This window comes from Quercus suber, unplaced genomic scaffold (assembly GCF_002906115.3).
Source record: "Quercus suber isolate HL8 unplaced genomic scaffold, Cork oak 2.0 scaffold_544, whole genome shotgun sequence".
Lineage (NCBI taxonomy): Eukaryota > Viridiplantae > Streptophyta > Magnoliopsida > Fagales > Fagaceae > Quercus > Quercus suber.
The window spans coordinates 179968-192495 of NW_027069992.1; the positions used below are offsets into that span (position 1 = coordinate 179968).

The 12528-nt window shown below is 34.0% G+C and overlaps 1 protein-coding gene and 1 non-coding gene across 3 annotated transcripts in view; both read left to right on the forward strand.

The window, feature by feature from the left end:
- The window catches only part of LOC112012000 (benzyl alcohol O-benzoyltransferase), an 11179-nt gene extending 5840 nt beyond the window's left edge, over positions 1-5339 (forward strand). Inside the window, exon 2 of the mRNA XM_065764200.1 lies at positions 4244-5339. Within this exon, the coding sequence (XP_065620272.1) occupies positions 4244-5176 (933 nt within the window). The 3' untranslated portion in view covers positions 5177-5339. The remainder of the gene's footprint in view (positions 1-4243) is intronic.
- Positions 5340-8167: 2828 nt separating this feature from the next.
- On the forward strand, positions 8168-12329 carry LOC111989449 (uncharacterized). Of its 2 annotated transcripts, none has more exons than XR_010625211.1 (4): positions 8168-8667; positions 8997-9048; positions 9386-9465; positions 10419-12329. It is a non-coding gene; the product is annotated as an uncharacterized LOC111989449 (transcript). The 2 variants fall into 2 exon arrangements; XR_010625210.1 differs by having other exon boundaries at positions 10435-12329.
- Positions 12330-12528: the final 199 nt, after the last annotated feature.

Sequence of the window (12528 nt, forward strand, 5' to 3'; positions counted from 1 at the left end):
GTACTCTTCAGATAGTGTGCAAGTCGAACCAGATTCAAATTATATGCATCAATAATTGTAAGCGCGAAAATGATGAAACCCTTAGGTTCAAACAGGTATTTATACTCCCCCTTAGGTTCCCCAAATGTAACCGCTTGCTCATAAAAGCAAAAGATCATGCCGTTGAAAGTGGGAAACGTGGTGCCGCCAAAATTTAATGTGGGCGCCCATTAAGTCTTGAAACGCTAAAAACGCGCATCGGGCAGTCAGAAAGCCGCCAGCATCAGTACAAACCGAAGTGGGGCAATTCGTCCATGGACCCGCAGGTATCAAAACCCTCCTCCCCGTCCGAGGGAACGTGCAGCAGGGTTTTGAGGGGCTATTGTGGGGCCTATGGGCCTGATAGCCTCGGCCCATCATGAAACAGGCCCAAGGCCCAGGCCGAGGAGCATAGGCTATTTGTGGCTAGGGTAGAAGAAATTCTCTTTTCCCAATCCACGCCGAGGACCACCTTATCATCGGCCTGACAAAGGTGATTTTGGGAAAGACTAACCCCAAAGTAAGCTGTCGCTCTCACATTTAATGCACTCAACTAACCCCCCCTGGGCCGCATTAATGGGGAGGTAACCCCTTGGCAGGATAACGTTGATCAGAGTGAACCACTTGAGTACCGATAAGGCCTCTGATGGGACGGACGGCCAGAAAAAAGGCAAATAGGTGATCAACAGATGGAAGGAGGAGATAAGAAGATGAAAACTATAAAAGAAAAGCTAGTAAAGTAAAAGGGGGGGGAAAAAAAGAGAAAAAGGGAGAGAACAGTCAAGCCTCCTCGGCCACAGGCCGAGGAGCATTCCCCCATCTGTAAAGAAACTCTTAGCATTTTTTATAAGAAAAGTTCATGCATGGTGATCGACGGCCAGCACCTAAACCTCTCAACCCACTTTCTATAAATTTATTGTTTGGGCTAATTGGGCTGGAAGACCCACCATTCAGGGTCAATCCAAATTGAGTCCTTACATATGGTAATCAAAATAGTTAGAAGAAAAAGCAAATAAAAATAAAAAATAGTAATCAAAATAGTTAGCAGAAGACGATAGGGGTGACCAATGACATTGACGTGGCCTATGGAATTGGCAATTTTTATTTATTTACTTGATAAACTCAAAATTTGTTTTATATCATTAGGATATATCATACTTTGGATTTTTTTTTTTTTTTTAAGTATTTTATTAGTCGTTTTACTTGATTGTTAATAACATTGTGTGATTCATGCTAATAACTAGGAGACATTTGTTACATGCAATCGATATATAAAATAATTCTCTCCCCTCCCCCATAAAATAAGTCCTACTTAATTTTTATTTAGATATAGAAATATTTTGTTTGTGGTGACTAAAAACTTCTCTTTAATTTAACTAGAGTCTCTATATCAAAAAACAAAAAGCAAAAACAAATACGAGAATCTTGGTGCTGTTTCTTACTATTATACCTTTTTTTTTTTTTAATAGTGACTTGTCATAATATATTGCTATGATTCACACATTAGTTCTCCCAAACTAAAAGTGAAAAAAAAAAAAAAAAAAAAAGGATACAAAATACAAAAAAACAAAGAAGAAATCGCCTAAACTTTGTCTGTATTTCTTTTGTCTCTACGTCAAGTCTTCTCATCAAACAATGCTTACATCCAAAGACACCTCTCAATTATCATTTATCAAGCTTCTTCTCTCTCATTTAGTTTTTCCTTTATATTTTATCAAATTTTGGATTTTTTTTTCCTTTTGATATGTAATTTGATCTTAGATTTGAACTATTTTCTTATTTAATTCTTATACTTTTATCAAAGTTTTGTTTTAATTTGTAGGTAGTTTGAATTAATTCTTTTGTGACACTATATATATATATATATATATATAAAAAAAAAAAGTTCAAGTTACACCTGATATAAACTTTGTAACTGTAAATTTGTTTAGAAATCTTATGGTTAGAATAACGTCAACTGCCCATGTTATTATTAAAAGTTTATTGCTTGCTACATCAGTTAACTTAATTATGTTATCAAAAAAAAAAAAAGTAACTTAATTATGGAGAATTTTCCCTCTCTCTACCTTATTTATTACAACCTCCTATAGCAATCAAGAGAGAGGTTTAACACGTTAGAATTTACAAACAGATTGAAATGTGAACTTTGTCATTCAATAAGACTATTTTTATAAACAATATTAGAATTTGATAGTTTCTATTTAATAACGATTAGATTTGATATTTCGGCTACCCAAAAAAAAAAATATAGGTTTTCATAGTTTCTTTCTTATCAATAATCTTCACAATTTGATAATTTCTATCTTATATCAAAGGATCAGACCGTGTGAACTTTTGCTTTGATTTCGGATTCTATGTGAGGAGGGTAATGATTAAACTTAACAAACTATTGGCTGGAAAAGAAAAGAAAAATCCTGCCATGTAACCGAGTCATCATGACTACAGGATGAAATTTGACTTAACAAAAAAAAATCTGATACATCTACTATATGATGAATGTAGCATAAGTGCATAACTCACTTAGGTGTATTGCTAAATACTACTAATTTAATCACACCACAATACCTTTTCTCTCTTCCTTATAATTTCCCTAACCTCTTATATTATTCAGTGTTACAAATTAAGCATAGATGTACACATAGATGTATAAGTATCACCTAACCACAAGTTTTTCAACACAACTTAACACCTTTACTTTACAAATCATATCACATCACAAATCATATCACATCACAACATCGCGCAGCTAACTAATGATAGGGATGGGAAGAATTATAAAATTCAGCTTAATACTCCCATCCCAATATGCACAGACAGACCCTTAGAAGTAAATGGGAAACAGAGAGTCGGTGTTGTTGCAGTAATGAGAAAAATGAAATAGAGCTGTTGTTGGTGGCACTTTGCAGCAGATTAGCAGAGCTAAAACTGTTCTTAACAACACTGGTGATACTGTGCAGTTGTAGACACCTTTTCAGTTTCTTCCTTCTCATTTCATTATCTCCATTTCCATTGGGTGGTAAATTTAAAAGGAAATTATCGATTTAAGCATGAGGTTCACAATATCTAATGTTATTTGTTTTGTTCAATTTCCTCCTGCTATGGGAGAAGATGGATCATAGATGGATCATGGATGTACTATATATTGTGGAAGCAACTCTTAATAAGTTTCTTGGGGTTGAAACTACAGGGGAAGTGTTCTTGACTTCTTGCTTTTCTTTTTCTGCTGGGTGTTCGGATGGTTCAGTTCAATGGAGGATAATTTGCTTAAATTGATTTTCTTCTCCAGCCGGGTGTTTTTAATCTCTCTCTCTAAACATAAACGTTCAGATTTTGCATAATAATTTTTTTCTCCCTCCCTCTAAACATCTTAGAGAGAGACCCAAAAAAAAACAAATGTCCACAATATTTTTTTTTTTGAGAAGGAAATGTCCATAATTAAGTTAGCTAAAGTAGCAAGCAATAAATTTTTAATGATAATATGGGTAGTTGACATTTTTCTTAACCATTAGATTTCCTAAAATCTACCATTTAAAAAATGTATAATTTTATACATAAAAGTTATAGTAAATGTAACTTGAACCCTTCTATCATCATAATTTTAGTTCTAGTGGTAATTGATGGTTATGCAATTGAAGATATGAAGTTTCAAGCGATATTTGCCATTGGTTATGAATTTATGGCTTTTGTTAATGTGTACCATGATGGCATAAGTTAAGGTGCATTTGATAATCCATTAATTGATTTTATTAATATATTTTTTTTAAAGTCAACGGTACCAAGAAAAATACACTTAACAACAATAAATATTTGTGCATGCTATTAACCACTTTGACAATGTGAATTTTTCTTTTTTTAAAATGTCCATTGCAGTTTGTAATTGCATACATATTATTCTTTAATATGTTCTTAGTGGTATAAACACAAAGGCAATTAGTTTTGGATGAAAATTTCTTGAAAAGTTTTATCGAACCATATGACATAATGAGCTGGAGTGAATTTTCTTCAAATTACAGGTTCAAATCTTATTGTATCTAAAGATAACAATACTAATAAGAAATTGTATGATGTGTTCTTTATCCTTGCTGGTCGCACCAACATGGGAGATGCATAACTCTCCTAACATATGTGAAATTAGAATAACCAGACAACCAATGTATTCTTTACTGCCGAAAATGTTTCTAATTAATGTACAAACACCAATGTTTTTAATTGTGATATTTGGCAGGTGACCCGACTAAGGTGTGGTGGATTTACCTTTGCCCTACGCCTCAACCATCTCATGAGTGATGCTCCAGGCTTAGTTCTATTCATGAATGCCTTAGGTGAGATTGCACGAGGAGCATGTGCACCTTCAATCCCACCTGTGTGGCAAAGGGAACTTCTCAATGCTAGGAACCCACCACAGGTGACATGCACACATCACGAATTTGATGAATTGGTTGAGCCTCAGAGCTTGATCATCAACCCTCTTCATGAACTAGCTTGTTGCTCTTTCTTCTTTGGATCGACCCAACTATCTGCTATTCGTAAAAAGATACCTCACCACTTGGGTAAATATTCCACATTTGAGGTACTAACTGCGTTCTTGTGGCGATGTCGTACCATAGCACTTTCACCAAACCCAGAAGACCAAGCGCGCTTGATATTTATGAATAGTGTGCGAGCAATACTGAACCCTCCATTACCAAGAGGGTATTATGGCAATGCATATGCAATCTCACTAGCAGTAACAACAGTTGGAAAGCTTTGTGAGAACCCTTTAGAGTATGCATTGGAATTAGTTCGAAAGGCAAAAGCTAATGTCACTGATGAGTACGTTCGATCATTTATAGATTTGGTGGTGACTAAAGGCCGACCTCGTACCACCATTGTGAAATCCTTCGTTGTGTCAAACACTGCACGGGTGGGGTTAAGAGACGTAGACTATGGGTGGGGAAAAGCAGTCTACGGTGGACTAGCTAAGATTTTTGAAATCCGAAGTACTAGCGCAACTACATTTTACATTGAAGCAATGAATAGTAAAGGAGAGCATGGGATTATGGTGCCTGTGTGCTTACCAACCCCAGCCATGGAAAGATTTGTGAAGGAGCTGAATAGTATCTTACAAGACCAATCAGATGGCGGTCCAACGTCCAAATTTATAATTTCTTCCTTGTGATTTATATATGACTTATATAAACATATATCTTTGGAAGACATGATGGGGGGAGAGTAAAATTTAATGTGCATATGCTGGTATGCATTAGGCAATTACTTGAATTCATGTTTTACTAGTACTATATATCATGCGTATGCAATACACATGATTCTAGTTTTCATCTTTTGCCGGCTCTTTGCTACTTTTGCAAAATCACTGGAACATGATGATAAAAGAGGTGGTATATGTAATATATATCATGTACATGTTATGGTTAGTAATAGAATCATTCTGTTTGCCATATATAGGGATAACTTTAGATTTATTCTTAATTCAGCAGAAATAATATCTACATTTTCTATATAATTCTAACATTAAAAATGATATATGAATAGGATAAAAAAGGACCTTATATCCCTGACATATATGATATATCACATGCTTTCCTTCCAATGTATAAGATAAATAAAAAACAAAAAATTAGAGCCTTTGCTACCATTCGAAAGTGATTGAAATCAATACATACTCTCAACCCAAATTTGTCTTTTTCTACCAAAATGGACCGAATTTGGACCAAATAGACCAAATGAACTGAAATGAACAAATGTATAGAAAGGACCAAAATGAACCAAATAGACTGAAATTGACCTAATTGAACCAAATAGACCGAAATTGACCTAATGTATAAAATATGTAATGTTGTATTGTAATGTTGTTATCAATTATGAAATTGAAAATTATACAAGAAAAAGTGCAAACACGAAAAGGACTGAACAGCTTTTTTTCTTTTTGGAAAAAAAAGCACCAATGGAACTCATTAACTTGATTTTAATAAAATCATTTTTCTCTTTTTTGAAAAAATAACATACAACTTAACTTTGATAAAGTCAAGTTTCACTTGGCAATTTTTTTTAAGATAGCCACACCAACCACTGCCACCTCAATTTTTTAAAATCAAGATGCAACAAGAACTCAATTTTGGCAAAGTCGAGTTGCAAAACAAAGCCACTTACCCAAATATTTCAAAAATAGGGCTTTTGGCTAAAAAAATCACCAATGAAAGTTAGATGGCTGATTTGCCTTGTTTTACTAGGACTCATATTGCTAACAAAAAACATTTGATTTTCTAAAGTTTTGATTAAATGAAATTGTTAGGGTTTATCCAAACTTCAAAAACCGTTTAACGAATTTAATTATTTATTCCAAATCTTAAAAAGTCAAAATGAAGCAAATAAAAAGTAGGGGTGTCATTGTTCGACCCAACCCGCGAACACGACACGAACCCGATAAGGGTTTTTTCGGGTTAGGGTTGGGCCTTAATGGGTTTGGGTCATAAACGGGTCGACCCGAAAGCGACACGATAAGAAATGGGTCATAAACGGGTCAACCCGCGTAACCCACAATAGACACGTTTGACACGCCAATTTATTTGTGTCAACCCGAAATGACCCACTTAACACAACCCGTTTAACTCATATAACAAATAAATATTTATTTTATTTTAGATTTGTCAAATACCTTTTATATCCAACATATATTTTAAATTTAAAAAGAAAAGTAAGTAATTACAAAAATTTACAGGGGATATAATTGGAAATTGAAACTTTACAGACCTTAGAACTATTAATACTTTTCTTCTTCTTCTTCTTCTTCTTCTTCTTCTTTTTTTTTTTTTTGGTGGCATAGAACTTACACAAATGAAATTGGATGAGCTTGTGGAAGATGTTATAAATTCGGACATCAACAAAGAATCTATAGATGATAATCGTGGTCATAGTCAGGATTAGTCTACTGTTTGCTCAAAATTCTTTCAATATTGATACTTAGCATTTGGCGAGTTCCAAGAACATTATATTTTTGTTGAACTATGTTATTTTATTTTGTGAAACTTTGTTATTTTGAATTTGAATTGAAGTGTATGCACTTCTTTTGGAATGTAAAGAACTTATTACTAGATGAATGTTATATTTTTGTTGAATTATATTATTTTGAATGTGGGTTGAAGACTTGAAGTGTAAGCACTGCTTTTTGGGATGTAAAAATAATTATTTCTATATAGATGTTATATTTAATATTATGCAAGTTGAAATGGGTTGTATTACATTCGTATCAACCCAACACGACTCGTTTATTAAGCATGTCAAATGGGTTGGGTCAGGTCAACCCGCCTTATTAACAGGTCGGGTTAGGGTTGAAGGATCATGACACGATTATTAAATGGGTTGGGTTAGGGTTGAGCCATTTAGTCGAATACCCCTACCTCGACACGACACGAACCCGACACGCTAACCCGAATTGACACCCCTAATAAAAAGTTTGTAGAATTAAAGTGTATTAGGGACAAACTAAAACCGGTAAGTTGTAATTAACGTTTGAGTTCTGCTTTATGTATATGTTTCTAAATAGAGTTCTGCTGTATTAAAGCACCCTCGTTGTTCTTGTCACAAGCCCTCTTAATTTCTGCACTTTTTGACCATACAGATCATTAAATGAAGGCAATCATTTTTTTTTTTTTTTTTTTTTGCCCTCACTAAATTCTGCCAATAATTAAGCACAGTTTTAAAGGCAAGAGTAAAATTTCTAGCTTTGATATTGCACAGTACTCCCCAAATTTTATGGTATCCCTTGTGATCTGGAGGTGCAGAATATCCTTATCACATGACAATCATTCCAGTAACTACTCACGAAGCAGTCTACACATGATGAAAAGTTCAAAACTTTTTTTTTCCTAATTTCTGTTCTCTCGTGATCCTAACTCCCAAGCGTGTTAACTTCGTTCTACGTACATTCATCAACATGAAAGTATGAAACATTTTCAACATTAACTTCCCAGTTACCTGGTTAAATAAAGTCTTCACATATGCACACAGTAATATATATATATATATATATATATAAAATCGAAGCCTCTGAAACTTTCACAATTTTTCTCGTTATCACTATTTTTTTTAATTTTTTATTTAAGTTTAATTTTATTAAGAGAATAACCTGACTATTCTATATCTCTCCCGACTCCCCTCCTAATGCAGAAGAACTCCCTTTCTCTCTAAATCTCTAACCTTCCCCCAAATCCTTAACCTCACGTATGCAATCTCTTCCATTAAAAAAAAAAAAAAAAAAAATCCTAACACTAATGCAGAAAGAGACCTAATACTGAAGCACTCCCTCTCTCACTCTAAATCTCTAACCTCTATGGGCTATGGCACACCTGCTACAACGTTTTCAAATATATTGATTGGACCGGCTCAATATATATTCTGAGAATAGTCAGGATCTATAGCTCTCATGGACTGGCTCGACCTTGAACAAACACGAGACATAACGCCGAAATCTGATCCAACATAAGCCAAAGAGGAGCAAAAGGGGCGATGATTGTTGTGAACCTTTGCCATAGTCTGTGGGTGTGAAGAAGGGGCTGGGGCTGAGGCTGAGGCTGGCTCTCTCAAAGCCGAAGAGGAGCTAAAGCGAAAGTGAAAGCGATGATTGTTCTGAACCGTTGTCACAGTCCCAAGGTAAGTTTTATTTATTAGCAAATTTGTAATTAAGCATATTCAGATCAGGGTTGGGTTTTTTGTTTCTTTTATCTCTGTTTTGTTTTTTCTTTTTATATTAATTAGAAAGAGTACATAAATTAAGCATATTTAGATCAAGGTTGGGTTTTTTGCTTTGTTGTGTAGGCAATAATATACATCTAAATCCATGTAAAAGGCAGAAGATAGCTAAAGTTAAAGAATTGCCAAAGGATATCGTCTTTCAAACCCTAAAACACACAAAGGTTGAGGTATTAGAGGGCTTTTAATTTTTTAATTTTATTTATTTATTTATTTTTTTTTTGGTGCAGATCAAGTATAGATTGTTTCATTAGCTTTCAATCCAGCAATTCAACATGCAAGGTATTTGATGAGGATAATTTTTCCGTTTCATGGACTGAAAACTATGGCAACAATTTTTCTCTCATCTTAAATGGAAAAATTTATATGCACAAATGTTCTTTGTTAACTTAAATTTGTTAAGAGTTTCATCCTCTTTTTACTATTCTAGATTAAAATGATAAAGAAAAATTATTTAATATGCTTTGAGCCATATTGTAAATAGAAGGTGAAACATATCCTTTTAATTTGGATTATGTACATGAAATCTTTTAACTTCATAACCAAACTTACCTGTTTATGTGGTATCAAAAATACATAGGTACCTACAAAAACTTCATTCCATATTTTCAATTTTTAGGCACAAAGGAGCTTGTGCAGGCCTTGAGAGAGAAAAAAAACAACCCTTGGTTATATTGAAGCTAGTGTTGCTGCAACATGGTAATCTCTTTTCTTTTTAAAATTATCTCTTTTATAGAGTCTTTTGGAAGTTTTGCAATGATTCACGACTATTGTCCTACTATTTTAAAGTAGAGTAAAAGATCATTCTCATTGATGTCCACTTTCATTAAGTGTTGTTTCTCTTACACATACACAAGCTATTTGATAAAATTCCTAAGTGATTTTTTGTTGTTGTTCTAGAAGTCATAATACATGAAGAGTGGTAAGGAGGAAGATAAGTAGTGAATGTGATGCTGTGTTGTTGATTTAATCAGGATGAGATGTTTTGTTGGCCTTATTTTCTCAATGTCATATGTTTGATATTGGGATTGGTATTGATGGTGAGATTTTGATATGATTCCCTTTAAGAAGTAGGTTTGATTTTTTTAATGATTTATTTCATGGTGGGTTTGTGCATTAAGATTAAGAGTTTGTTACTCTTAATAACTTCAAAGGGATCAAAGCTTTTAGAAAGTTTTATTGGCATTGATGGTGAGATAGGTTTATATAGTAGAAAACAACATTTAGATAGTTTTGGTAATAGTTGATAGTATTGTACAAATGTTTTTTGTTTTTGGCTACACTATTGTAACAATTATTTACCATATTGATTATTAGTCTATGGACTGGTGTCACTTTGGAGCTTTAGGGGCTTCTGTTAGGCTGCTATTGCTATTGACTAGAAGAGTAGTAAAGAAAGTTGATGGGGCTGTGAGAAATTATTCAATTTATGTAAGTTCAGATGTGTGGATGATCAATACAAGTCGGTGTTTCAAGTGCCTATGGTCCCAATTCTGAGCATGATTAGATCATATGAGTTAGACCTTGATGGAAAGGTTTCCATAGTAGCCTTAGTGAATTGTTTGCAGGTTCTGACTATTGAATCTTAGTTTGATATGTATGTCATCAAAACTCAATATTGTACTAACTGAAACATTTAACTTAATTTCCAGACTCATGTCCTTGCAGGAATCAGCACTTAACCACCTTAAGAGTGTAGGGTTGCTTGTCGATGGTTTTGATTCAACCCCAGAGATGCATAGAAGGGACCTAATATGGGTGGCCTATCTGTTAGAAATTGAAGTGGACCGTCAGAGTTCATGGCAACCTTTACAAGCTTTTTCCGATTATATCCATTATTAAAATTATTGTTTAGCAAATAGCACACTCATGATTTAAATTAAAGAAGAAAATAAATTACACAAAACAAATTAAAAAATAAAAAAGAGTTTGCATGGTTCGACAATTGCTTAGATAAACGGACGACGACATGAAGAAAGTTTAACTATAGAAATTATAAAGATTATAATAGTAGCTCAAGCTATGATTTTGCACTTGCTTGATATTGAACAGGCATCTGAATCCTTGAATGGGATAAGAATAGAAATGACTGATGCTGCCTTTCCTCTTCTGAAAGGTATGTCCCTTATCTTGAGAGCTAGTTCTAGGTAGGTAGAATTATTCTCTTCCCTCAGGTTTCTTCACTCATGTCATGAATATGGTTCAATAGGTGTGGTTGCTACCACAAACATTGTTGAAGTGTGTAAAGATGTCAATATTGCCGTTATGCTTGGTGGATACCCACAGAAGAAAGTTACATTAAGGAAGGATATGTTGTCTACAAATGTGTCTATTTACAAGGCTCAAGCTTTGGCCTTGGAGGAGCATGCTACTGATGCCAAAACAATTCAAATCACAAGTGACAATTCAAGAAGAGATGAACATCAACAGAAGAACCATTAGTGAAATAATAAAAATTATATGGGACTCTGATAATAAGGTAAGAAAAAAGAAAACCTTGAACAATAACTGATAGGCCAAGAATGTATTGACCATTTGTGATAAATTAACCAATTAATTAGCCAAGTGAATTAATTAAGTTAATTAACATGCAATACGCGCAGTAGCACAAATAAATCACCAACTAAGTTAATATGCAGTGGAAAATAAAGTTAACACGGTGATTTGTTTACGAATGGGGAAAACCTCTAAGACAAAAACTCCACCGGGTGATTTTAAGGTCACCACTCCCAAGAATTCACTATTATCACAACAAGCGGTTACAAGCAAAGGAATCTCAGTACCTTATACCAACCTACAGTTGAACCCTTACCCCAATACCCAATTGGACTTATTTTGTAGTGATAATCTCTCCTTTTAATGCATGGCTCCCAGTATGTGATTAACCAATTGATGCATGGATCTAAGTATGTGACTAACCACCAACTTGAGAAGGATGTTGGTTGCAAAGTTCTTTAGTTCATCAACACGATGAAGATCATGACGCTCCTTGGTTGCAAAACTCTATGGCGTACAAACGCAACAACTTCTTGAAGAGAAAGATGAACTAGGGCAAATTGTCTCCGGTCACAATATGCTTGTGAAAAACCTTTGCATCAAGTTACACTCACTTGCATTAGCTGTGACGCCCCTTAAAATAATCCTTATATATGTTTAGGGTTGTGAGAAAAGAAAGCCTAAACATGTATAGACATATTAGTGTGAAATCAAATCTGAAAAACTAAATTTTGTAAATCTCGATAGATAGGCTATCCATCGAGCAGTTATCGAGTATCAGGCAAAAGCTGCCTTTTAAACCTCGATAGATACTAACTGTCGAGTTAGCTGTCGAGTTTTAAAATCCAGTACTTCTTCACTTGTTTCTTGGATAGACTTGCACGGCTTTAACACTTGGACTTGAAACCTTGTTCCTTGAAGTATTAAACACATCTTAGATCTACCCAATGACAAGTAAAATAAGTTTTGTCAAAGGATTAGCTAATTCTACATTGATATATGTTCCTAACATGATTCACATATGTCCTAACAATAACTTTGTGTCCTTAACATTGCTTTATGTACTATAGACCTGCTTTTACAAAATTTAACTATAAAATTATGAGTTGATTGATATTCACTAATTAAATGGAAAATAATTTTTTTCCCAAATACAAATAAATGACTATAATCTCAAGTATGGATGAGAATTCTTCACTGTCAAGAAAGTTTTTGAATCTTTTGAAGAAACTGACAAAGCAATTCAGCAAATAACAGAAGTACGTA